The 27,438-nt window shown below is 50.5% G+C and overlaps 6 protein-coding genes and 1 non-coding gene across 7 annotated transcripts; 3 read left to right on the forward strand and 4 right to left on the reverse strand.

The window, feature by feature from the left end:
- Positions 1-828: 828 nt before the first annotated feature.
- On the reverse strand, positions 829-2,094 carry BCR38DRAFT_455141 (transaldolase; the record flags this gene model as incomplete). The annotated part of the gene is made up of 5 exons (XM_040861767.1): positions 829-1,222; positions 1,274-1,505; positions 1,562-1,817; positions 1,917-1,960; positions 2,016-2,094. 5 exons carry the CDS (start codon positions 2,092-2,094, stop codon positions 829-831), a joined length of 1,005 nt encoding a protein of 334 aa, XP_040720301.1.
- A 1,034-nt stretch (positions 2,095-3,128) lies between these two features.
- Positions 3,129-3,231, forward strand: BCR38DRAFT_t55. The gene has a single exon. It is a non-coding gene; the product is annotated as a tRNA-Thr (tRNA).
- A 1,457-nt stretch (positions 3,232-4,688) lies between these two features.
- BCR38DRAFT_481484 (uncharacterized protein) lies at positions 4,689-10,657 on the forward strand (the record flags this gene model as incomplete). Its single annotated transcript, XM_040863382.1, has 4 exons — positions 4,689-5,340; positions 5,397-6,929; positions 6,984-8,977; positions 9,041-10,657. The coding sequence occupies 4 exons, from the start codon at positions 4,689-4,691 to the stop codon at positions 10,655-10,657; spliced, it is 5,796 nt and encodes a 1,931-aa protein (XP_040720302.1).
- A 630-nt stretch (positions 10,658-11,287) lies between these two features.
- On the reverse strand, positions 11,288-12,536 carry BCR38DRAFT_521150 (mitochondrial carrier domain-containing protein; the record flags this gene model as incomplete). Its single annotated transcript, XM_040865181.1, has 2 exons — positions 12,257-12,536; positions 11,288-11,938 (listed from the first exon to the last, which is right to left on the reverse strand). Exons 1-2 carry the CDS (start codon positions 12,479-12,481, stop codon positions 11,288-11,290), a joined length of 876 nt encoding a protein of 291 aa, XP_040720303.1. The 5' UTR covers positions 12,482-12,536.
- Positions 12,537-14,412: 1,876 nt separating this feature from the next.
- On the forward strand, positions 14,413-15,897 carry BCR38DRAFT_385261 (peptidase M50B-like-domain-containing protein). The gene is made up of 3 exons (XM_040857469.1): positions 14,413-14,832; positions 14,906-15,268; positions 15,335-15,897. Exons 1-3 carry the CDS (start codon positions 14,596-14,598, stop codon positions 15,587-15,589), a joined length of 855 nt encoding a protein of 284 aa, XP_040720304.1. The 5' UTR covers positions 14,413-14,595; the 3' UTR covers positions 15,590-15,897.
- Positions 15,898-15,966: 69 nt separating this feature from the next.
- Positions 15,967-16,200, reverse strand: BCR38DRAFT_333255 (uncharacterized protein; the record flags this gene model as incomplete). Its single annotated transcript, XM_040855206.1, has 1 exon — positions 15,967-16,200. A coding segment is annotated over one exon (234 nt), but the record flags the coding sequence as incomplete, so codon positions are not given.
- Positions 16,201-17,824: 1,624 nt separating this feature from the next.
- BCR38DRAFT_332440 (uncharacterized protein) lies at positions 17,825-20,773 on the reverse strand (the record flags this gene model as incomplete). Its single annotated transcript, XM_040855143.1, has 2 exons — positions 17,825-18,965; positions 19,077-20,773. The coding sequence occupies 2 exons, from the start codon at positions 20,771-20,773 to the stop codon at positions 17,825-17,827; spliced, it is 2,838 nt and encodes a 945-aa protein (XP_040720306.1).
- Positions 20,774-27,438: the final 6,665 nt, after the last annotated feature.

Here is a 27,438-nt window from a genome sequence, read left to right on the forward strand (position 1 = left end):
CTTAGAACACCCCGGCCATCATCTCAGCTGGAGAAAGTGCAGGCGTGAGATTATCATCTCTTTGCCTTATCTTGGCTGATAAGCGGTTTTATTCCATCGAGTAATCGAGACAGTTCATGGCTTGCAGCTTGCGTTTGACCTCAAGCCTGCCATTGCATGGTTGCATGGCGCACATCAGATCTCGCAGATGGGCTCAAGACGAACAATGACAGCGAATGTGCCAGCACGTACGAAGCACACTCTATCCCATCCGCGCCGTCAAGGCTACATCGGCAAGAGCTCGACCTCCACATGCATCCGTATCGATATACCAGAATCTCAGGGTCCCTGGATGGTGGGTGGGGTGATGCTTCGAGTGCATGGGAAGTGGGGGAAAGCACGCTTCTGCAGCCTGAACCTGCCATGCAACTAAGCAATCCATGCCCTCAGTTCTAGCTTTTCGGCATCGCCGTTGTACCTTGGAGACTAAGGGGCAAGTCTGACCGCAGTATCAAGGTGCTTGTTCGGTTTTGAGCTAGAAACGTACGTTGACACGCAGCCCGTTACCACTGCTAAATCCTCATTGTCGATAACGCGGATGGCGGAGTACATGGTACAAGCCCAGTGACTGCTGGGTCTGAACTGGTTGGATGAGACGGTTCGAGGAGATTCAGATCCTGAAAACCAGACCTACCAATTGGTACGATTGGCTGACAACCATTTTTATCTACTTGCTCCCCTAAGTGCACTATTGCGCTGGACGATTCACACCACTCCAGATCACATCACTTCTGGAGTGAGTCCGTTCAAGAAGACGCCGGCCGGTCTCGACCTGCGGGTGTAACCCTATCATTTCCGAGCAAGCTGCTCAAGTCCATCTTGCTTGTCGCAAAAGATGTTGATGGCCTGGATAATTTTCTCCTCCATCCGGCCATTCGAGCTGCGAGTGAAAGCTAGGCGCCATGCACTCTCGTCGTTCAAGATCTTGTCAAAGTTTCCGAACGTCACGTCGTCCTTCCCTTTGAAGACAGATCCCGTGTCTCCTTCCCAGGGATTCGCTGGCGTTTCAGCCAACTTCTTCAACAGATGAGGCGAAACAGTGATGTGGTGAGCTCCGGCCAGCATCATGACCTCTTGGATGGATGTCAAACTCGCGGGCAGCACCTGTGTTTTGCTTCCAATCTTCTCATAGTACTTCTGCGCCAACCCACAGAAGTCGAATGCCTTGTTCTCGTCGATGTACCTGGGAGGATCAGCATGGATCAATAGTAACAAGGCTCGTTCAGATTCTCACCCGGCGTCAAAGTGCACACGAAGCTCGTTGATGTATGGGGCGATGTAAGTACATCCGACGTGTGAAGCGAGTGCAGCCTGCTCCATGCTGAACATGGTGGTCGCCAGTGTAGCAATTCCTTGATTCTCTAGCTCACGACAAGCTTGCATACCCTCCCACGTTGATGGTATCTTGATGCATACCCTCTTGGCGTCGTAGCTGGGGTCTAGGTCCTTGAATATCGCCACGATGCCTGTGGGATATCACTGTTAGCCGAGTTTGATACACAGCCTTAAGGGTTCCTCGTACGCTGGCCATTCTCAATCGTCTTCTGCTTGTCGTAGGAGTACTTCGGATTAGTCTGGATGTGAGAATATCCCGTCAAGTACGGGACGATCTTCAGCGCCAGCTTGACCATCATGCACTCAACGGCCACTTCCGCGACGTCCACGCCTGGGTATGAGGCCTGCTTTGACGAAGCATAGTCGATGGCTTCTTTAATAAGCTGGGCGTGAACTTGGTTCCCGTCGCCATCTACTCGGATCAATTCATGATATGCAATGGCCTAGCTCGAATCAGTTCTGAACAGATTGGCTTGACTGTGGGAGTGTTGCGTGGCGGCATTGCGTGGCGGCATCCGTATTTATCGCAACAGAGGACTCACCTGATTGGAGGTGCAGTCAACGAAAGGACCCAAGTCTCGTGGCACTGTTTTTGAATGAGTTCTGTTGTTCGAATCTTTGTTTTGTACTGAAATGCCGACCTTCGTCACTCAGGGTATCACTGTCGACAACCGAGAGGCTGCGGAGCACGTCCAACAATGTTTGTGGTTTCGATCCCATGCTGCCGATGCTTCTTGTCGACTTCAATTGAACGTGTGGTTGGATGGTGGTCCCCGAGAGCTCCGTATTATACTCAAACTCTCCGCGCACTGAAACACCGTGCACAAGACGGATATGCGCAAAGGTCAAGAATGAGCGAGGAATGGTAGAGGTTCATGTAATTTTCTTCGGCTTAGGAAATGACAAGATTTAGAATTTATTCTCCAGCTGAGTCCTGGTATGGAATCATGCCCACCTTAACCAAGTATTAACAACAAACCATCGTGCGCTGACCGGAGCCACGATGCGGGGAAATCATGAATCGTTTGCGGGTTGAACCCACTGGAGGAAGCACGAAACCCACCATAATTCCCACTTCAGAAAGCCTCCAGATATGGCAATTTTAAGCGCTTGCAACATCGTCACATTGCAGCACGTATATGTGGGACAGCTTCCACATCACCGGTAACGTCTGGAATAATGTGTCTGTCTCGACTGCTACATGGGATTGGTAGTGGATATGGGAAGAGCGGCCAGGTGGACATCCGGGGTTACGCGGAATTACTACGGGCTATCACAGCGCTCACGGAGCTCAACGACATTTCGCATGCGGAGAGCTGCCAATTCCAACTTCATGCAACCTCTCACGGTGTCGGCCACAACACATGCAAGATATGATCAATCGCGCTCGACACCCCGCCATGCATTTTCCTCCTCGTGCATGTGGGCTCTGATTAGCTGCAATGACTTGGGTTAAGGCGTTCGCTTTTCAGCTGCTACCTCTTATCGACAACGTCCAAGTTCGAGCTGCAGAGGCAATTTGCAGACGGCAACGAAGACGGCATGACGCTTAAGTTGACGCACCACGTACGCTAATTTTAATCGTCGCATTTGGCAGTCGCACCCATTCTGCGTCACGGCCCCTCAAGGGCGGAATCCATCCCTTAGTCCCGCTCGCGCATCCATCAGCAACTGTGCGAAGCAGTACAGCCATCAAGAACTGACACGCGAGCACAGAAAAAAATATCCACTTCGTACTAATTATATATCTAGAGGTCGGCTGGTGTAGTTGGTCACTTCGCTGGTAGATAAGTCCCGATTTGAGCCTCGCCCACTTGGGTCGGTGACGAGTCGCGGGTTCGAATCCCGCAGCTGACACACAAGGGGGTTTAGTCAACCCTTACGGCGCGCTGCCCACCTTGTTGACTTCGCCTACCTAGCGATAATAGGGAGATTGGTGCAGTTTAGGATTACGAGCATCCTAGCCAGTCGACCGTCAAGCACTACGTCGGCGGAATATAACTCGACAGCCGGTCCAGAATTCGAATCGTTAATCCGACCCCTTATCGGACCCCCTCTCGCCGCGATTCTTGCGAGCGTCTAGATCACGTTACGGTCTATCCACTTGAGCGTATGGTTGAGATGTATACGCTCGACGAGAACCCCAATTAGCAGATACTACGACTTGTCGCGACAAAAAAATAGTCGAGCATCTTCTGCACATCAGCAGCATCCCACCCCTGAGGACGAATTTAAGTGCCACATTACCACGCTTATCGGTAGTTCAGGCAGGGGTTGTAGCACAGACTTAGGGAGGGACAGGAGGTTTAGTAGTCGTTTGGCTACAAGTTTACCTGTATAACCGCCCGACGCGGCTTAAGGGCCCGCTATATCATCTATAGCCCCTTAAGGGAGTACTTGTAGAGGTACCGAGGGTTAACACCTACGGCGTATTTAATATTATATTATTTATATCTAGAGTCATCGCTACGATGCCGGGGCTCCTCGACGTGGCCGCTTAAGCTCTGAATAGTTCCGTCACTGCACGAGACGTGGAACTGTCCCTTCTGACAATACCGATAATGTAGCTAATTCTGTAAAGAAGGGAGTGGCATTGTGCTACAGCGATGAGATGCTTGCCTGTGGTCTTGAACGGGAAGAGCTTCAAGTGGCACGCTTGGTCCGAAATGGGCCATCCCCGCGACATTGGCGACGAACAATGCCATTGAATAGAGTGTTTCGAAATTCCATTTCGAGCCGTAATGAGTTAAAGTCTCTAATAATATACTGCTGCTACAATCGCTCTCCTAATATCACAGGCTACAAACGTCAAGAGTGCAATGACCAAAACAGCATCTTTCAATGCTGCTGAAACAATCTTCTCACCAATGAGAAACGCATTCATTTTCCGCTAAGCTTCGTCTCTTTGTTCTCATATCTGACGTTCTCGTCCTCAAGTGCGCCTCTTTATCCAAGAACAAAGATGGAATGTGGTCGAATTCATCGATTGTTTGGGTTCAGGAATGCTGAAGCTAGGTCCAGAGGTTCCCAGGGTAGACCTCTGGGGCATCGATCCATCACTACCTTCTTCTTGCGGCAGACGTTCCTTGGTGTTCCATCCCTTCATCTTCTCTTTATTTCGCACTCTCTCGGGCAGCATCAGGCTGTCCCCTTACTCCGTGCCCAGTGGCGCAACGACGAACGACACCGGAATCTACTTTCACTTGTAGAACTTTTCACATTTTTCGAGCCCGCGGCGCATCGTTATAACGCCCCTCATCACACTGAGAAGATCATATAGCGGCCGTTTGTGTAGTAAGTCAACCACCCAAGACATGAAGGAAAACACCACACCGGCAGACACAGCTCTGCATGACAACGGTGGACAGAAGACGCCGAAGAAGGCCACCAAGGACATGACCACCAAACCTGAGGAAAGTAAACTTGAGAAGATATCCAAAGAGAAGTTACCTAAGGAGAAGGTCCCCGAGGAAAAGACCCACGCAGAAACACAGAAGAAGAAGCCAGAGCCACTTTCCATCAAAATGCATGTCCCCTGGAGTGTGCGATTGGACCCCTTCGTCCGACCCGACGATGCCAAGTATGTCGAGATGAAAAGGTATTTTACGAAGCTCGTGCGGAATCCAGGCACGACTATGGACCAGATTCTGAATCAACATTTCACACCTCACGAAATCAATAAGTTCGTCCCGACGAACGAGGGCAACTTCGCAAAGCTTCAGAAGAACAACACGGAGGATTTTCAATACCTGCTGAACTCTACCTTCAAGAACGAGAAGCCTACACTGGAAACGAAGTTGGTAATGATGTACTTTGGGCTTCCGGTGGCTCCGATGAAGATGCTTGGTATTGATATCGCCAACTCCGACGATTTGGACGACCTAGAGGAACCTCGGCCCATTATTCGTAACCAGCTCGACTTCCTGGACGACTGGTCACAGCGGACGTACGGGGAAGATCCCTACCGTGAGTCATGTTTAGACATTCCTACTTCCCCTTGCGACGACTAACATAATCAACAGATGTCGATAGGAGTAAAACTCGTCTGCTGATGTCGAAGCCTCTGAAGCCACTAGGCTTACGCGGAGGTGGGCTCGATGAAGACGAGATGCAGGACATATGGTCGGATGACGATGAGTACTCGGCCGTGTGTGAAAGCCAAGCTAATCAACAGCTTGCCTTATGTAGGGGTGGTGACGCCCAGCCCAGCAAGGTCGTCGTTTACGGACGTCAAGGTTCTATGGCCGTCGATGCAACCTGGGGTCAAGGTGGTATTGCTCCTGCAATTGTTGAGTTGCTCTCTCTGAGGTCCAACGAACACATCGATATTTGTATCGATTTGTTTGATGGAGATAACTGTCTTCAGTTCTTCAAGGGAATTTTCCTCCAGCCTTGGGATCAGTACGCAAAGAGCAAGGAAAACACGATCACATCATTTTTCACGGACAAAGTGTTGTCGCTGTCGCACCCTGCCTGCTTCGTCCGACTCGCCGCTGACGAAGCTCCTCCAGCCCTCGAGCCGGGCCTTGGAAGTGGTGTAGCTAAACTCGTTCTCGAAACTCGAAATCGTCCGGCCATTACGGCGTACCTAAGAACCCCTACCACGCCTACCGTCTCCAACACGTCATCGCAGTATGTGGTTGAGTACCAGAGATCTCTTGGTGTCTTCTTCTCGAATAATATGGAAGGAGAGAAGGTACGTCACCAGTACTTGCGGATGCGAACACTTCCGGAGGAGAAGCGCATCTCAGGCAAAGAAACAGATGAGAAGGTCTATACCTGTCAGGACATCACAGAATCCGTGGTCCAGCAGATTGCGACTCAGGCAGCCACCGGAAATGTCCCCTCCATTGAATTGAAGCCCGAAGACATCAACACCAACAAGATTCCCATCATCACCCCCGATGATCAAGGCTGGGTAAGCGAGACTCAGGCAGTTACCAAGACCCAATTATGGGAAACAGATTGGATCTGCCGGGCTACCCAAGACGCCTGGGCCTCCAAATTAACGGGGGCGTCAAAAGTTACCAGCATAGAGTTTTGGGTACCAGCCGAGGACTTTCACAACCTTGATGTATCTCCGATCATCGTCAGTCTCACGACAAATGGCGACCCAACTGCCGCAGGCCATGGTGCGTGGATTGATAGGATCAATGCTTTCAAAGCCGAAGATCCAGAACACTACAACAAGGGATTCGCCGTGGTGGCTAGACCGGTGTACAACTCGTACCGCCTTCAAGCCCCAGCCTGGGAGACGGTCAAAGGACATAGCGCATACCATGATTTCAAACTGATGGAGCAAGATCTGGAGCTTTTCAAGGATCAGATCAGTATCTACTTGTTCCAGAACGGTTACGACAAGTTTGAACAGACCCATGTGCTTCGTCTCCAGCCAGAGGGTGGCATATCTGGGCACGTGGTCCGACACGATACGACCGAGGATGAATGGAAGCGCATTCAACGACGCATTATAACTGACAGGATTAACGTCGAGGCGTCCATCGCGCCACATGAGGCATCCCTTGGGGCGAGGGCGGAGAAAGATACGAAATGGGGTTCGTGAAAAATCAGCACTCTACCCATTTTCAACTCTCACTAATGGAATATAGACGTTAACCCGCTGTCATACTGGGGACCCTGCTATGACGTAGAGGTCGGCCCTGACATTCCCATGCCGGACGCCCTTCTTGAAGAGCGCGCAGCAAGGCAAGCGCGTGGTCAAGAGGTCCAGGAGATACACGACGCCTTAGGGAAGAATTTCAGGTATCAGCAGATGGGGGAGGACCACACCACGGCGTCGATAAAAGCGACCCACGATATGAGTGACGAGGGAAGGCAAAATAGTCATGAGGAGATTAATGTCTCGGCCGCTCGGAACGGGAATCGTAAGACAAGTGATGAGAAAGGGCAAAAGATCCGAGAGGATATGGCCGCGGCCAGCAAAACTAGACTCAAGAATGATTCTGATAAGACGCGAAAGGAAGAAATCGCTAGACTGCTCAACAGGGGCACCCACAACCTTCGGGGCGCAATCGACCACGTCTCGATGCGTGCCCAGGCATTCTGGGATCCGCCCAGCGTCTATGCCAACCCACTCAAGCCGGCCATGCCCATCCATGGACCACCGATGGAGTCTGTCATAAAGACAGGCCCAAGCGTACCAGAAGTCAGTCTGGCCATGCGAACCCCAACTGAGATGGCCCGTCTTCAACGAGAGGTACACATGCTCCGCGGACAGATCCTGGACCGTGTTCGGGAGTGTCCCTACCAGGGTTGCGACAAGTATTTAGCATACAGCGATGCTCTGGAGATGGATCGCCACTTGAACCAGGACCACTACATCTTGAAGTGCTTTTTCTGTTGCCCCAAGACGGATCACCGACTGCAGTACTTCAATGAGGAGCAGATCAAGGCCCACATCGCCACCGAACACTACGAAGAGCTCAAGCAACTTGGCCAGGTCCCCGTGGATACCGGTGGTGAGTCCTTGCAGGAAGGCTCACTGGCTTTGACTGAAAACTGTGATCGCGACGCTATGGTTGCCATTGAGACCAAGAAGAAGGTGTTATTCTCCTTTTGCGATCGTTGTGGTCGTGATCAGAACCTGTGTCGGCAGGAAGGAGACTATATCAACCACAAACTCAAGTGTAAGATGTTCGAGTTCTCGCCGGACGATGTCCGATACGGAGAAAGGCCAGCATACTGTGCAACGTGCGGGTACAAGTTAGGATGTAGCCTGGGTAACCGGCAATGCACCCGAGTAGGCTGTCTAACGTATGGCCCTAATCCCCAAGAGGAGAATAACTTTTGCAAGGAGTGCGGCTACGGTATCCGTCACCTGACCGAAAAAGACAGAATTCAGCACTTACTAGGCTGCCGACCTTGTGGTGGTTGGACATGGGATTACTGCGGTTTCTGCGGCGTTCAACTGGCCCACCTTGGCGACGCAAAGAAGTGCGAGCACGGCTGGTGGTGCGATGCCCGTCCACGGCCGAAGCCCGTCAGGTGCCCTTCCGAAATGTGCCAGAGCGTCATTCTCACCTCGCCCGAACAGGCTATCGCGCACTTCAACTTTGAGCATAACGTCCATCACAGCTGTCTGTGGTGTGGGAAGAACTGGAGCAAGAACCGCTCCGAGGAGTGGATTGATGACAAGAAACTCCGCCATTTCGCCCAGCACATGCATCAGTTTGCGCCGTTGTTCATCGAAGTCGAGGGCGACCAGAGTCCAATGGGCGATAGATGTCCGTACTACGAGCAGTGCGGCAGCATCACCACCAACATGAAGGAATCTCAGTACTTGGCCCATATGAAACAGCATGGGGTTGATGAGGATGGGGTACGCAACCCAGATCTTGACGTTTACAGCCGTACCGATCATATTTTTTATCCAACGGGTGTGCCCAACCGCCGCTTCAACGATCCGCCAATTTCTATGTTCGGTTTCCGAGAAGCTGAGGAAGGGGATATCGTGGAGGCGCGGAGACCTGCCTCGCCCAATTGGGCACAGATGGGGCCGGAGTCAGACTCATTTATGCCAGAGCCTCACTGGAGTTGTTCGAGATGCTTCAGGCCGGCAGGGAAGGATCCTGAGGAAATTGCCGTAAGTATTTCTCTGCCTTGTACCCCCGGCTCTATGTTTGAATCCCATCTAACGTCTATGTAGCGCCACTCGGATCCCCACCTATCCTGCAAGATCCGACGTGCCAAGGGATATATAGGGTCCCCGAGACTCGTGCCAAACCGCAGCGGCTGGATTAATTTTGATGAAGTAGACATCGATCCTGCTAAATGTCGTGATGACTTCATCAAGAAGTATCCAGCTTACCTCTACACCATGTTCCCTGCCAATCCAAGGAACGTTATCAAGGTCTACGGTGATAAGCCTAACCGCGGCGAGGACCGTGATGACCCCAACTTCGACGAGGAAGGGGTCGTGCTAGATCACATCCAAAGCGGGAGTTGGTACTTGCCATGGCCGCCCTACGAGGGTCGTGTCATACCCATGACAGTTCCCGAAGGATTTGATCCTCGTGCCAACCAGCTCGCACTACAACGCTCTTCTCAGTCAGATAAGGGCGAACTAAAAATCGAGCATAAATCGCCCGAAACGAGGCCCTCTCCGGTGAAGGTGCAGCGGAAGAGGAAGATTCAGTATGACTCCGAATCTAGCCTGGAAGCCGTCAAAAAGCCCAAGAATGTCGCCAACAAACGCAAACGCCCCCTCATGCTCGACGACACAGACTTTTTATCGGATGTTACGAGCATCGATAGCGACGGAAAGCCTAGAATGAAACGCAGAAAGGCCTACGTTGACAGCGATGGAGAGTGGCATCCATCCGAGACAGAATCCGACTCGGACTCGCAGCCCGACCTTAAGATCGTCTCCACCGAGAATGAAATTTCAGCTGGTGAAGAATCCGAAACTGATGTTGAGGACAGCTCGAAGACCAAGAAGGGCAAGCGAACCAAGAAGATCACACGCCGGCAGAAGCCGCTCAAGGTGCTAAACGATGACCCAGATGATCCCGGATACAGTCGGGAGAAGGCCCTGCGTCCTGACCCGTTTGAGTTCGCTAACAAAGTCCCCTTGGAACTGAACATGCCCGATATCGACGACAACGACATCCTGCCCAGTCACAAAATGCCCAAATCGGTCAAGCATCCCCGGCTCACGTCCACACTGCCTAACAGGAGTACGGCTGCTAGGAGGAGCCTGGCGGCGGTGAAGAAGGTACCGGCGGGAACAAAAGTGTCAGCTGCGAAGAAGATTCCAGAGGCGAGGCGAGCTGTTGCTGTGAAGAAGGCTTCGGGTACGAAGAGGACTGCTGTTGCTGCTGCTACGAGGAAGAACAAGGAGGATTTTCATTGTGAGGGGCCGGCGAACACGGAGACTACTCCTGCCAACACGACTGGTACCATGACGTCCCGTACGATTAAGAAAGTTGGCGCCAAATTAACACCAGTGTCGAAGAAAGATGAGGTCGAGGCCGGTCCCATTGCGCCTGAGACTCCGCTCGCAGCTCGAGAGCTGTCCAAGGCTTCTGCCCCTGCCACCGCTCCAGCTCCAGGCCAGGCATCTTCCTCTGCTGCCGCTGCGGCCCTACCCAATACCCCCGGTGTTAATCCTGCGCTCGAGCTCAAGGCCTCCACGGGATCTGCTCCCATGCAGAAAGCAGTGGCTGGCATGGCGCCCGACACACCTCCCACGTCCCGTCGGCCTTCAGTTATGACATCTACGCTTGATCAGGAGCCAATTGATGCGACTATTACCTCCGCTTAAGACGCCTCGAGGTTTGTCGGAGGGAAAGGCGACTGTTGCTTGAGATGTGTGATTGATGATTTGCGGGAGACGTGGTAGGGGTAAATAGCACGGATATATGGGTGTCCTTTTTTATCTTCGCGGCGACCGTATGTCGTTTTCTCGCTGATCGTCGGGGCGGCAACCCGGATACGAAACTTCGGAAAGTCAAGAATCTAAGCTATATATTACCTACTTGCTAGTATTAGATGAGCTACTCGTCGGTCTCTCCCCGAAAAAAGAGTAAACCCTAGAGCAATTTTGAGATGTGTTCGGCTCTATTATTATTCTTGCGAGTCCTCTCTCTACCTGCGCCTTAGCTTGGATACTAGATATAGCCTAAGATACTCTTAATAATAGGCTCGATTTTCTCCATTCAGTCCTAAGCATTCCTTAATCGCCAAAACATCCTATTACGCTGCTTTATCTCTCGTTTCAAGATTTTCTATTAGACCTAGAAAAGCGGAGGGAAATCTATTCTACGTAGACGAGAATGAGACCCATAAACGATTAGCCGCGGACTACTTCTGAAGTTGCGCTGGGAAGTTCTAATTCCAATACTGAATGGATTATGCATCTCTATGTTGACCCTTTTTATATCTGATGAATGCTCTATTTCCCTATAACGGTTTTCAACACCTTAACCGCCTGCTCATTGGCGGTAAAGAGTATTCCACCCGCCACAACCGTCCGCCCCAACCTCATGACCGTCCCCCTCCACAGCCCCCTAAATACCCCATCTTCCTTCAAAACCACCCGTAACGCCTCCAGTGTCCCCACCTCCCGCGCCTGCTGCGCCTTTGTCTTGACTGTATCAAACGGCTGCGTCGCTAACGTCGTCACCGTCCCTGCCACGGCCCCATTCGCAAAACTCGCGACGGGTCCGTCAACATCCACGCCCCTGGCCCTCTCGAAATCCTTGATTATGCTATACGACCCCAGCCTGAACCCGGTGGTGCCAATTTGCTTTAGCGTCGTTGTTATGTAGCCAGCGTACAGGGCCCGCCGGAGACCTTGTTCGCGGTATAAAGATAAGATGCAGTGCCAGGGAGAGTGAAATCGGCGGGTGGTTTTGGCATCGTCGATGAGGGCCGTTTTGATGCGTTCGCTCGGGGTGACGATGGCGGTCGAGGAGAGTATGCCTGCCAACATGCCTGATAGGATGGATTGGCTGGGGGTAAGGGTATGAGTTGTGGGGTCTTCGAAGAGGAGCCGGATGCTATCGAAGGCGAGGAAGCGGACGGCGTCTTTGCCGATTGAACCCTGGGGATGTGAGTATATAGTGTGTACATATGGGGTATAAAGAGATCATAATTTGAGGAGAAGTATCTCATATGGTCTGTTTCGGGTCATGAAAGGGGCGCATGTTTGCCGGTAAGCCTGTCGTATAAGCCCGTACGCTCAACAGACTCGCCCTTGTTCCGAAACAGTGATAGAACTTTCCACAACTGCGAATTACCCACGGAACAATTAGGATTATTCGTGCAGCCCATCTTTGGCCCAGTTGCACTTGCAACCAACCGACTGATCTCATCCCCGAGAACTTCAAAATGACGTCAGACCTGCGAAAACACCACATACTACAATCATGGTCGAACAACCCTTATATAATGCCCGAATACCCTCATCTTTGACTACCTTCGTCACGACAACAAACGGATTCTTGACGCCCTGGTGGCCATATAACTGGACTCGTGTTTTAGCGAACTCGAAGGGATATGTGCAGGCTGCCTCGATCCCACCGGCAATGCCTCCACCGAGCAGCGCGATAAGCGGCGAGGTCTTGCCATCTGTAGCGGCTCCCATGGTTTCTAGTAGAGATTAGACGAATGAAGCGAGGGATGGGAGACGAGATTTGCCTGAGGGAGTTGTGTTATTGAAGCGTGGGGTGGATCGGCGCGAGGCGGGATGATGTACCGAGGTTCCAAAGCGCCGGGTCTGATCCCGCGCGTTCGGAGATTTCCGGTGTTGACAACACTCCTGGTCATCATGAACCAGATTAGAAAGAATAGAGATATCCAAAATATTCGATTGGTATTATATTTAATAATCAAACGTTGGACTTGTTATCGTCTGTCGAAACCCTTCAGTCTCTGCCACTTTTCACCCTGAAGTACCCGAAACGGCGCAGCACAACCTCGTTTGAAATGGAGGAATGAATGACGGCTTGCTCTGTTTTATTTATTTTTTTGATTCTACGAATGGAACAACTTATGATTCGAATAGAAGGCAATATGACTTTGACAACCAAGTTATTATGGTATGATCATACAGGCTGTCTCAACAGGCCATTCAAAAAAAACCCTAATAACTGGTGAATCCTTCCGGCCGATTGTAAAATTTAGGCCCATAGCCATAACCTTGAGAAGACTTGTGAGTTGACGTCCGGTCGAGGCAGAAAATTCTTCGCCACTCCAAACTGATGCCAATTCCTACATCGAAACACTTCCTCCAAATCCCATCAATTATTTTTCGCTCAACGATCCCCAGCTCAGCCAGCAATCCCACCACCATCAATAATCAAACCCGACAACTTTAATCCCGGAATCTCATTTGAAGGTTGAATCAAACCGGTGCAAAAGCACCTTACATTGCCCCCCTTTCCTTCATCTTCATTTGTCCAATCTCGATGAATTTGGTGACGACGTATAGGAATTGTGGCTTGAAAAGTTTGCTACAGGGTCTATGCCCGTAATCCAACCCGCGGCCCCGAGATTCTCGACTTTGTGGAGGAACTCACCAGACGGGCCCTGGTGGTATTAGCATGCGCAATGGAAGTCGTCGGCTAACGGTGGGTCGTTGCGGATCCAGAGAGCAATGTAGAGCCTTTGATCGGAGTTGATGTAGGGCGGCTTCCTGGGCTTGTTTGATCTGGGAGTTTTGCTGGAGGTGGTGGAGGTGATGGATGCGGAAATGATGGGCGAGAGTGAGATTATGGAATAAGGAGAGGTAATTCCACATGATGTGCGACATGTGTGACGAGATTCTCAATCCAGGTTGGTAAAGCTGCTGCCCCTATACGGTAACAGGGATTGACCGCCCGTTGAGAGCAAGGCTTTACAACCAATCGAAATCTAAAAATCTGGTAACCATAGCTAGCTAGTCTCAATACACCCAGTCCCGTCTCATTTTGCTAACTTTGTATGCGGGTCAAAGCGTGACTCGCATTCTAGATTATAGTCGGTCCACTTTTATACATGGTGAATTTATAGTACAGAGTATATTTCTTGGACGAATTCCTCGTGCTTACTTTACACTTTGTTTCCTGGTTAGTTTCAAATTCCAAAGAGGATTGATATTACATATGTAGATACATGGTGTATCCGCCCCGTGAGAGTCTATTCGACGTTGCTGTCTGAGGTTATGGCAAGATCTGTCGAACTGCAACACGAGAGCAGTAGTGATGTCATCGTATGTGCAGCATGCAGATTCTGAGAATTTTCCTTGCCTAATCATGACTCGCGCAACTCATCGCAATCTCCAAGACGAGCTTCCAACCACAACGTATTTACAACAACGGACACTGTGATGCTGACTGTGGCGAATGCCGGGTGTGGCAGTGCTAAAAATAGGGTGCAGACCGGCAGTCCCTCACCAAGCACCAACCACATGCAAACGACAGCCCCAAGTTTGGTGGACCAGCTGCCACAGCAACGAGGCGCAGCTGGGCCAATGCTACGAGGTTGGACCCTGGTTTCAGAGCATACGTAAAGGGGGGCATTGAACCCGCGGTCCACGTCAGCCCTGCTGCGGCTCGTTCATCATTCATTCGTTCATCAATGAGTTTTCTCGAATGCTGTCGACACCTTAAAACCTGCAATTCTTCTTTTCACCCTACGACGTTCACTCTACGCTGTATCTTGCCAGTTCAGCTACTTTCGTTTTCAACATCACTTTCGCTTGCTTGAGAACTGTCGAGAATGGCTCCCGTATTCGACAAGAGCGGCCTGCTCATCCGCACCGCCAGAGCGGCCGTCGTCGCTGCCGGCCCGGGCGTGGCCCAACTCGCAACGCGCGATGTGGCGCTTTCACGCCGCGACTTGACAGTCAGCAGCGATGCGCAAAAGGTGACGCTGGGGATAATAGCTGCCTACGTCGTCGTCATCGCGCTGCTGTGGAATTTGCCTTATGTGCGATGGAGTTTATGGCCTTTCAAGGTGAGTTGCAAGTCCCTCCTACCCCATCCCCACTTTGCGAGCCTGAAACCGAGACATGGACTGACCCAAACAGATGCTGGTCATTGCCTTTCACGAGTTCGGCCACGCCATCACCGCCGTCTTAACAGGCGGCCGTGTGAAATCCATCTCCCTGGACCCGCGCGAAGGCGGCGTGACGCACATGGTTGGCGGCAAGAGCGCCATTACTCTTCCCGCGGGTTACCTGGGCTCGTCCCTCATCGGCGCCCTGCTCATCTTCTGCGGCTTCGACATCGTGGCCAGCAAGATTGCTAGTTTGGTGCTTGCGCCGTGTTTCTTGCTCACGTTATGGTGGGGCAAGAGGGATTGGTTGACCATCGGAACTGTCTTGCTGGCCGTGGGACTGCTGGTGGCGTGTTGGTTTATTGTGCACGCCGAGCCCTTGAGGTTTGTGGTGGTGAGTTATCCTGCACCTATCTCGACAAATGCGTCGAGTCGGATATGATGCTAACGAGATATACAGCTCTTCATTGGCGTCATGTCGTCCCTCTACAGCGTCTGGGATATCTGCGACGATTTGATTCTGCGCAAAGTCAACAGCTCCGACGCCAGCGTGTTTGCCAAGAGATATGGTGGATCGTCCCAGTGCTGGGGTGTCATCTGGTCTATCATCTCCATCCTATTCATGGCGGCTGGCATTGTGGCTGGCATTGCTGCCTTCCCTCAGTCATTTGCGCAGCAGGAGACGGATTCGCAGAATTTCTTGCCTACTCGATAGACTGGATAAAGGGGTTTAATCGAGGGTTGTGGGCTGTATATAATGAGCGATGATGCGGAAAGCCACGAAGCCACCGGTGGCTAATGTATCATGTACAACATAAAACCGGCTGGAAATACGTTTCATGATGGTTGGAAAGGGGAGCGGCGTGTCATGTACAGGCGTTGATGGATCACGGGTAGCCAAGAGTGACATAGATACCCAATTGTATTTTACGCAACTTGTAGTCATGGTCAATCCTTAACGTACTGTACGTATCATAGGGAAGCAAAATATGTAGTATAGCCACTTGCGCTACTTCGTCCGCTCCACCCTTATACCCTTATACCCTTATACCCTCCTTGCCTTAACCCACATTCCCCCCTTCGCCCTCAACGTCATCGCCGGATTTCCGCTCCGACCGTGATGTTCATCTCCCGAACCATTTCAAACTCAAATCTCTTACCCATCTCCACTAACACAACCTTAAACAACAACATGGCAAAGCGCTTCTTGATGCACACTCTCGGCCCCCCATTGAATGCCGCAAATGCATACGGACTTCCTGCCTTCGTCTGGGAAATCCTGTTCCAGCGATCGAAATCTAACTTATCGGCATCCTCGCTCCAGATTCATGGATTTTGTTGGATCATGCACAGGGCTACGGTGACGGTTGTTCCCTTGGGAATTTTCAATCCTGCTACGATGATATTGGAGGCAGCGAACCAAACCGGGGAGCGGAAAGGGAAGGGGGGTACAGCCGGACAGATTCGCGGTAGGCCTTGTGCAGGCATGGCGTGTTGGTCTCTATCGTGGAATAATCGAGCTCTTTCCCGTTGTTCTCGGATAAGGTATCGTGGAAGACGGGATTGAATGGTCGGGTTGCGAACAAGTGCGTAGATGGGCATCCACGGCAATAAACGTAATCAGCTTACCCACGCGGGGCGGTGACAGAATTGTGTGGTAGCGTTGTTCAAAGTTACTGGGGACTGCTGCTTCGGAGGGATGGCCTAGCTCCATACCGAGAATGGCGACGACGGCCTCGCATGTTCCCTATGTGAGTAGTGAAATATGATTATAAGCAAGGATTCAGTTTTTACGACACGTACTGTCGATGACCCCTTTACTTTGACCGTCAACAGCCCCATCCATGATAAAAGAAAGATCTATAGCTTTCTCCTGTAAAACTGGCAGCAGCTTCCGAATATTCGGCGTCGAGAATGGACCTACAGAAACCGCATTGACCTCCTTTCCTTCTATCATCTCGCAACTTCTCCAGTCCCAAACAACAAAAGAACCATGAATACCCACCCGCCAACAACCGCCTGTGCCTCTGATGCTCCTCCTCAACACTTAACAACAACCCTTTCCCCGTAATCTCGCCAACCAGCTTCTCGAACAACCTCGGCTTGGCAAACGCGTTGCCAGAACTGTGACTTGGGGATGGAGATGCTTATCCGGGAACGGATGGCGAAGACACCAATCAGAACGACAACTCCCGAGAATAGAGAATCCATGGCGACCACTTGATGAGGCCAGTGAATGCAGCAAGAATGCGGCTTGAGATTAAGCTAATTGCATGTTGTTCCAATGGCTCTAGCTAGACTTATAATCTCGATTCCCTGGTCCTGCAAGTCCGTGCACAAGTGATTGGTGCAGGGTTGCTAATCCAATGTTAATACCAGCAAGTCGCACTCGGCTAGGCGGAATGACCGTCACAACTGCTGAGATATACAATGCGATCTAACGCGTGGGCCGGGAATATGCACAAAAGTTATAATACATGGTGCCATCGTTCCATGCAAGCGGGGCTACTACTTCTAGCAAGGGGGAGGGGGTCGCAAACGAGACAGGTTGTAAAATATGACATAGCGTGCCATTCGACTGATATTTTCAATATGCAACTCCCCAGCATGGGATGAGTCATCTGGTGAGACCAAGTAATCTATCACTATGTTCAATATCGGTACAGCGTACCGTCCTTAACAAGGAGTTCTTCTAGTCAATTACCTTCATCCACGTTCATCCTCTTTCATCCTCTGGCCCCGTTCGAACTCTGTCAACTCTGCCAACAGATATGCCAATTGAAAGCTCAAGGTCCGGTCAGCCTGGAAACTCGTCTCCAGGCCGCCAATGAATCCCGTCAGTCCCCAAGAAAGCCTGCTCCACCGCGACTAACGACTCGCCGGAGCGCAACATGGGCGGCGAATTAGGGTCGTCTGAATCACGGCGCTTTCTCAGTCTCGGCTTCCTGCCCTAGGGGATGCAGAAGTCGATCCAGCTGCCCAGGTAGTCCAGTCGGTTGCGGCTGCTGTCTGCAAACTCGTGCTTTTTGTAGATGGCCTCAAACTCGTTGTAGCTAAGCTTGCCCCAGCCGTCGCGCTTCTTGGCCTCCTCTTCGGCCAGGTCGAGACGTTTCCACGTCACGAGCGTCGAGTGGGGTATGTGGCCGAGTGGTTCTGCTTCGTCATCCTTGTCCCGAGGCTTCTCCTCGATGCGCAGCCCTTGGGATGCTTTCATGTCATTCGTGTCATTGGATTTGGTGGATTCAGAGTCAGAGGGCTTGTTGCAAGAGGTGGTGGCTTGGTGCGACGTCGTAGAATCCTTGGCCAAGGCTTGAGAGCTATTTGGCCGGAATTGCGGCATAGTGGGATCGTAGTTTTCCGGTACTTCGGGGTCCCTAGTACGAGTAACGGGCTCAACCACCTTATTCTCCTTTTCGTACTTGCTGCCGTTGTCTTGCTGATCAGAAGTCTCTCCTGGTCGATCCTGGGGGTCGAGATTGGGCAACTCATCGTCATCTTCGGGTGGTGAGCTGACGGTGTATCCAGTCATAGACAGTAGTTCATCTAGACTTCGTTCGCCGGTGGGATGACTGCTTGACGGGTAAGCTGGCCTCTCTGGTCTCTCTGGCGGTGTTCTAGAGTATGGCTCGGTTTCGATGTGTTCAAAGAGGTGACGATACTTGTCGCGGTCCTCTTTCGTTTCGGCACATTGAATCGCCAGGTCTTCTTGCTTCTTGAAGATGTCATCCAGGAGTTCATTGAAGGCTTGCTGAGTGACCTGATACAGTATCTCCTTTCCAGCATCGCGCTCGGCGTCGGGGATTTCCATTCCCCCCCACCGCTCGGGAACACTCCGGGAAGACGTGGACGGGTTCGATCGAATATCGAAATCGTCCGTGTCCTCCGCGAAGCGAACCTTGGAAGAGGACCTCGAACGGGCAGAAAACACCGGCCGCGGAAATTTGGAAGATTCTGCGATCCCGTTCAAGTTCACTAGCACGTCCTCGTCCTCGTCCCACCCCTGAGGTGGTTGTGCACCCTCTTCCTCGTCAAGGTAGAACTGTCGTCGCTTCCATCGCTCATGCAATTGCCTCCTCGCTTGAATTCTCTTCCTCTTGTCGAGACCAAGACGCTGGGTGCTGGCTCCAATCGCTTGGTGTTGAGCGCGTAATTGACTGTCGGTGGGAATCAGGTTGGTGAACTGGGAGGCATCGGGAATTGACAACCGAGCGTTAGCCGATTCGTCGGTGATATTCATGCCGGCCTCTGCCGCTGAGCTGTTATGTGCATCGCGAACCCCAGGCGTCGTGTGGTTTTCTTCGTCAGAAGAGTCACTGCTGCCACTTTCGTCTACATCAGGGTGTGGTGCTTCACTACGGATTGAGGCTAATATGTCGTCAAGTTGACTGTAGTCACCATTGATCAAGGATGCTAGATCAACAGTGTTCTGCGGGGGGTTGATGATACCAGCCAAATATTGAGAAGAATCGCCATTTGGAGAACGAGTCCGCCTGGATGATGCCCCAAAGGACTCGGTGAATAAGCTTCTGCTGCCGGTTCTCGCAAACAGTCCAGTCAAGATCTCATCGCGGGCCGAAGTATCGGGCTTATCCTCATTGACAGCACCGTCTTTCCCATCTCGGATATCCACTTCGCCATTCGAATGAAAGATCTTGCCTTCTATGGGTCTCGAGTGATCACCGGCAGGAACGCTACCCTCCCGACCGAAAAGACTGCTCAGCGGTGCTCTGCTGGTGACAAGTTGTTGGGCTTCTGTCGTGGTCATCATATGATCATCCAGGCCTTCCAAGATGTCCCTATGCATCTGCTTGTAGAGGACGTAATATGCGCGAAACATGCGCAAGAAGTCGCGTCTATTCACGAAGCCATCGCCGTCTATGTCATAGCCATCGAAAGTCCTTTTGAGCTTGTCCTTCCTCTTACGGTAGGAAACGCCATGCAGAAACTCCTGGAAACTGATAAGGTCGTCCTTGTTGGTGTCGTAAAATGCAAACATGCGATCGTGAATCAAGTTGGGCGAGGTGTACCGATAACCGCCAGATGGAATGAGGCAGCGCTCAAAGGTCTTGCGATCCATGGCTAGACATAAGCCATCAGGATCATCCCTCCATTCAGTATTTGCCATGAAGGTCCATTGCTCCCAGAAAGCGTCCAGCTCCACGCGCTCAAACCCCGTCTCGTGGGACCACTTGGATAGCAAGGATCTCGGCAGGCTGCGAATCTGACTATCAGGATCTCCAGGATACCAGGCGGGCTGTACGTGACGGGGACCAAAAGGTGGTGCTGGTACGCGGACCTTGTAGAAAACATGGGTCTTGTTATGCAGACCTTGAGCCTCACACACCTCGCAGAGATCGAAGTCGGCGCAGTTGGCGCAGCGGTATCTTATGCCTCGTATGGGGACCATGCCACATCCATTACATTGGCAGCCGCGGTGGACGTAGGCATTCCGTCGCGCATTGTCTTCCGAAACCCTAAACAGTAGCGTTACGATATTCTCGCCGGTGCGCTGGAATCTGGGTACGTGTCTTTCATCGTTGTACCAGTCATCGTCATTCTGTCCGTCGGTTGCCAATAGGCCCGTCAGATTTCTTGCAGCGGTGGCCGTGTTGACCCCTTCCTCGAGGGGGATGCGGGCGGTTGTGTCGACATTCTCGTCCCCATGCTCATCTGAGTCGGAGTCGGGTTGTTGAGCATTGGGGCGGTGCCTTCGAACAGCATTACTTCGATGCAGCCCAGGTCCTGGAAGGGGTTCGTTCTCGTCATCGGCCTTTTGGTTTGGGAAGTAGTAGTAGTAGTAAAAACAGCCGAGCGACACCGCAGTAATAGCGGCCGTGAAGATGCTGACGGCTACTTGCGGCCGGGTCAGCGTCGATACTGCTGCTGACGACGAAACCATGATGTGCGATGGGCGATCATGGCGACCGAGGAACTGCCATGTAAAAGGTGAGGTGCCAAATGGGACCTCGGAAGAACTGGGAAAGCTGACAAACGTCAGAAAGGCAGAAGGACCACGATGCAGATCTATGGCTGTGGAATCAGGCGTTACACTGCGCGTCACAGCTCAAAAGTTAGAGCGTTTCTGGCGGTGAGGGGTGGCGAAATCCACTAATTCTTAGCGTTCCACCTGCTGGGAGACTGAAGTAGTGCTGATTCAATTTCAAGCTCCTCAACAAGTAAATCAATGACTTTTACTCCTTTTCAATGCCTCACTTCCACAGTATGACTCTGGACAGAATCAAATTTGTCCGAAACATCTCAAGGATTGGTTGGAAGATAAAGACGTTATACCCCCCGGTTGCTGATGACATTGATGAAGACACCTATACCTCGCCAGGCGTCTATATATCATTTATCTCCCGCTTCGTTTTCCCTGTATATATAGATATTATATAGGCCATGCAGTTAACATATCCCCTAGTACACTTGATTTTACTGCGCATTATTGTGTACTTGGAAAAGGAGCCTCGTTTGTACGAGTGTAGCACTACCTTACTTGAGTAATTTGAAATTCGTATGTCGCGGTCGAGCAGGTTACAGTTGGCCAGGGTCAGAAAGAGTTGACCAGGGGGTAGAAATTTTGTGGCGCAACAAAGTTGATCAGGGTCAGAAATGTTCTAACCCTGGCCAAGTTTTTGCCAAGGATAGCTTACCAAATTAGGTATAAAGCACAGTACTAGACTTTTATAGTATCTCATATGCAAAGCACATGTATAGTTACATATGTTTTGCATATACGGTACTATACTATTACGGTTATATATACTATATATAGGATTAATATACTAAATAAATCTTAGATAATTAAAATTTAAGTAAGTAAGAATACTAATAGAAGTAGTCGCTATAATATAATATCGTTCAAGTTTCTATGAGTACTGAGAATATGTGCAGCATATATGTAACCTATGATTCACCTATGTGACGCTTATACTAAGTAGTCTGATCGGAATCTAACTTAAGCTTAGCATATGCTACAAAATGTAATAGTATCTGGATCTATAGATATACGTAACCGAAGATTACTTTATAGATATTTCCTAAAGCTAAGCTACATATATACGGTATATATGCAAATTAGATAGTTTAGCCCTATATATATACTCCTACGCTATATATACGTTATATTTACTCCATGTATAAGCTTTTCTCTGATACTGTGGTGATGATTTATTTAGTTAGGCTATCTGTTACACGCAAAGGTGGTCAAAGATTTGTGAGGTTGTAAAAGCATGACATTCTATCTAGTCCTATGGAGCACGAAGGTTGGACTTAGTCCCGAAGGGTTAAGTCACGTGGTAACCTTGGTGGTCTTGGCAAAGCCCACCAAGGTTGCCTAACAAATAAGTTACCGTAATCCAGGGCGTTAATTCCTAAGGGTAGACAACTCCGCCGTTTATTGTTATCGCCGGCAAATACCACCTCTCGTCCTAGCCTGAAAACAGCCTATTAGCGATAACGGTTAAACGATAAATAAGCGAGGCCTCGAATAGATTTAGTATTTCGATAAGTATACGAGAGGTGTCAGGGTACGGCTAGGCCGAAGGCAATAGTACAGAGTGATGGGGAGTAACGGGCGTCCCTCCTACGTAGCACCGGGTGGTCACTGGCGGTCTCAGGTAGGGGTGCCCACGGTGATGCATTGATCTCTGCCCTCTCTATCTTCCTCCGTCTCGACTCCTTACTTATAGCCAGCCGAGGTTCTCTCTTGGATTCTGGATGTTTGCTTCCGTATGTCTGTGTTCCTCCGACTTCGGCCAATATCTTGGACAGCGGCTCCTTATCTGCAACCAAGCGATTCCCTATCCGCTGCAAACGGCTTCAACGGCTCTCATTCGCCACAAGCGGCTCTCTAGCCGCCACAAACGGCTTCCTACCTGGTGGAAGCCGGCCCGCCTCGGATGACACTTGTGGCTCTGACAACTCCTTCCCTATCCTACTTCGAGATGGACCTTATATAGATAGCTAGGCCGCCGCTTGGACCCGGCATAACAGCAGGGTCGGCGATGCCAAGGATCTTGACTCTCGTCATCCCAAAGCTTCACATAGATTATAATCATGATTCGGGAGTCTTTTGTCCGAAACACCCCTCCGGCGGCCCGCCGGTGTCCTGCGTTCAGTGTCCTGACACCCACTGGTGCCTATGGCATTCTGTTCTCTGACAAGAGGTCTTATAATGGGGAATATGTCAGATAGGACACCTGGTTCCTAGGTTCAGAAATAATATGGCACTAGAGAAGACTAGTGTCACTTGAAGTTCAGACGGCGAAATGAACCCCTCTTCCCGAAAGTAACTCCAACGTTACGGTCCACTTAGGGGTCAGACACCTGAACAATGCACCTCCGACATTTTCCGAAAGAATCCATAAAAGGCAGAGCAACGGGAGTTCGCGAGAATAGAAGACAGACAAGAATACACCTCATTCATATACAATCTTACGCACTGCTGACTACTCGATTGGACACACGTGATATTCGACAGAATATCGTTTGCTTATTCTCGATAGCTACAAGAGTTACCACCTGACCGAATTCGTTAAAGTGAGCTTATAACCGGCAAATCGCAGATATGATACGGATGCATATTACATACATTTTTCACAGTGGATAGTTCAATATGAGCAGACATTGGTTGACGGACTGACGGGACGCTGGCGGCCCCGTGGTGTTTCATGATGAACCTTCACGATCGTTTTAAGAAGTTCAAACAGATCGTGAAAGCTGGGACAAACTTGAAGGCCATGTTTCCTTTTTGGACTCAGTATGATTAAAAGTCGTGGAATCGATGACTGTGCCTAACTTCATCACCGTATCGCTCTCTTCTCGATAACACTTAGGGGCTATAGCTAGTTCCCTGCCGACCGCCTGCGGAAGGATCTAAACAACTCGGTTCCCAGCTAACGTCGTTAGCTACCGTCACTAATAGTAGTTAGCGGAGAACGCGAGTAGTATATATCGAAGATTATTTCGTTACGGATCTATCGGGCCAAACTCGAGTATATAGTAGATTGGCTAGGCGCGGATCCGGATAATATATAGTACAATACTAGGAGATTTAAGAATACGGTATCGAAACTCCGTAAGTTTCATACGGAGTTTCCAGAGAGCGCTGGACCGTTAGCACGGTTAGCATATTGGCAAAAGGCCTCGGAGGCGGGTGCCGATGACCCTAATCCCCCCGGACAATAAAGCTCTGTCGATGGTGATCGAAGAAATAAGGACACAGAGGCATATGAGGTTCGCAGGCGACCCTCTTCGAAGGGGGTGGATGTAATGACTGCTATATAGACGATAAGCAGGGACATCCTGGTATAGGCTATCCCTATCTATATGCGCCCGTTTTCCTTATAATAGGGGAACGATCACTCCCTTTCTTTCCCTTTTCTTCTTTAGTTTAGTATTCGTTGATAGAGATGTCGGAGTCGAAGCGGGAGGAAGAGGCTTAGAGACCGATCACGTCCATTTCGTGCTACCTCGACAGATATCGCCCTCCTGTATCCACCACTACGTCTATAACATTCCTACGGTTCCAAAAAGGGAGCTCCGCCCTAAGCTATTTTAATCAAAAGTTTATCTCTACATCATTTTGAGGCTACGACAAGATCGTGCAGATATAGCTCGAGAAGTGGGTTAACGTAAATACCTAGCGCGATTGCTCGTTAGTACTAATTAGTTAATACCAGTTTAAGAGAGCGCCGGTAACGCTAGCCGACGAAGTTATCATCTTCGTGTCTATAAGCAGCTATTTGGCTAACGAAGCAACAGGAAAAATGTAGAACTGTTTAAGCAAGTGTTGTTTATACATGATATCCATCACGTAGGATCAAACCTGGAGAAAAGATACAGACTTAATGTAATACACAGGGAAACCCCGTGCGTCAGATACCAAACCGACCAATCCGTATATATTGCTTGTCCTTTAAGTCTTGACTCGAGCCTTTGTTACTTATGGCCCATCGGTAGTCTGCGGTATTTATTGCGTTGTTTGTACCTATCCTGGCATTGTCGGTAAGTCTCATAGGTTGGTACGCTCGGCGTTGTGCATAGTAATGGAATGGACAGAATTTTCCCATTTCATCGATACTTTGCTAAAGGACGCTGCGATTCGCTACGCCTGTCCCATACCGTGGATAATGTTGTGTGGTTTAATTGCCAAATTGGTTGCGATTACTATAGTAGTGCAACGGATTGCGCAGACTGCATCTAGATAACGGGAAAGCTTGCCAGATCCCACACTCGACCTCACCTCCCCACTGCGGTGCTCCGCACTTAGAACTCTTATCCACACAATTTACACTTCTGGAGACTGAAATAAATACATCTAATAGGAGCAGTTGCTACGACTCAAGAGGGTGCAAGTAGAGTTTGAAATTTGTAGCACCTATTAAGCACACCATGCAGTCCGCAGCTATCTACAAGGCAAGAATATCCTAGATTCGACTTGATCTATTGTTCAGGTCAAGCTGTCCTAGCTTAAGCTGACCTAGAAAGATCTGCCTTGTGGTCTTGCTGGCGCTATGCGGTCACTGTACCGCTTCGTTGTAGTGTGCCATGCTGCGCGATGGACGGATAACCATGTGGATCACTAATAGCAGCTTGATCCTCAATATTCTAGGCGCTGCATTATCTTCGCTAAGCCCACTGCAGGTCAGCCAATCATGTTTCTAAGGTAGATGCAGAGATGTGAGGGGTTGACTGGGGGCATCGGTCGGTCTGCTTTCCTAGGCAGTTAGGTAAGCACCGAGATCACCACCTTCACGCTACCACGACGTTTTAGCCATACCGAGTGCCAAAAGACCTATCCAACTTATTCTTCTGACCAATCCTCGCGTACCCAGAGTTCGATCGAGTAACTGTGCACTCAGCGCACATGGCCGAACCGGTGGGTCTCGCCCTCGGGGTTATCGGTCTCGCTGGCCAGCACCTGTTTGGAAGTTCTCGACAAGTTCGACGCCTACAGGGAATTTGGAACCGACTCACGACATCTGGTAACTCTGTTTGAGGCTAATATTCTCCGCTTCAAAAAATGGGGCCAGGCTGTCGGGTTCCAGCAAAAACAAGTATCAGTCGACCATCATGAGGCTCTCGATGATGAACAGACACGTCCGACGGTCGACAAACTCCTATCGAGCATCCGAGATATTTGTAGCGATCCAGACGATGCCCTCCTGCCAAGCAATTCTGGAGAAGACTCGAAGAGCATCCCGAATCATCGCAGCCCGTCTGAATCAAAGAGGAGCAAGCTTAACTGGGCGCTAAGAGTCAAGGCGAAACGCATAGCCCAAGTCCAACTACTCAGAGCACTAGTGGAGGAGTTGCACAACTTGGTACCGCTGGATGGTACGAAGCATACACGCGCAGGACATGACGGACCCACGGGCAGCATTCACGCTACCGGAGGCCCAGATGGTACGCGCCCCCACCGCAGCTTCTGCAGATACATGCTAATGAGGTGAATCAGTAGACACTGGGGCTTGGAATGTCGAGTTCCAACGGATCCTAGTCGAGATAGAAGGTCAGCTCTCTTACTGTCCCACTTCCTAGTCTTCAGCTAATTGGTGAAGCCAAGACACGGAGGGATGTATGCACCTGGCTGCTAGGTGGCTACAGAGCGAATGAGGTCTATGACAAATCTATTCAAAGGAGACTGCACGGCACATGCGACTGGATCCTGGACCGACCTGACTTCTGTCAATGGGCTTCACCCGATTTCCCAGCAGGTTCCAAGCTTCTGTGGGTCCATGGGCCTGCTGTGTTCGGAAAGACCATTCTCTGTGCCAGAGTAATTGAGCATCTCTTTACTCTCCCTGACGCGTCCGTCGCGCATTTCTTCTTTTCGTCCGAATTGGAGAGCCGCGGAGACCCGTATGTGGCGATAAGATCATGGATATCCCAGGTACTACTATCCCGTCCCAAGGCATTTGAAGTCGTCTCAGATATATGGGAGACCCAAGGAGGACAGCCAGCAACGCGCGCACATGTCGTCGAAATGTTCCGCGATATCGTCCACGCTGTACCCGAGTGCACTTTCGTTTTGGATGGCCTAGATGAATGCACCTGGGTTAGAGAATATCGAACAGTGGACGATATCGATTCCGTGGCCCGATTTCTTGAAACGCTTAGGAAAGCAGTCGCAGGTACGAACACTCGGGTTTTAATTGTTAGCCGCGATGAACCTGAAATTCGGCAAGCCCTCTTCAGTCGTAAGAGCGAGAGTTTCTTTAAGCACGAGATCTCCACGGAGGATAACCGACGCGACACGCTATTGTATTCTAGAAGCATTGTCAACAGCAAATTGCCTGATAAAAAGGAATCGGTAAAGGATAGCATCTCCCAGGAAATGTCTAATCGTTGCGACGGACAGTTCCTGCGGCTAAAGTTTCAAGGGGACTCCTTGGAGGGCTACATGAGTAGAAACCAGCTTCGGGCCGCCATTGAAGACACCCCAGCCGGGCTTGAGCAAACTTACGAGCGGTACTGGAAAGATATCTCGAATTTGCCAATATTGAAAAGGACTCGAGCCTTTTCTCTGCTACGCTGGACAGCCTTTGCTCTACGACCATT

This window comes from Pseudomassariella vexata (genome assembly GCF_002105095.1).
Source record: "Pseudomassariella vexata strain CBS 129021 chromosome Unknown BCR38scaffold_2, whole genome shotgun sequence".
In the NCBI taxonomy this organism is placed as follows: domain Eukaryota; kingdom Fungi; phylum Ascomycota; class Sordariomycetes; order Amphisphaeriales; family Pseudomassariaceae; genus Pseudomassariella; species Pseudomassariella vexata.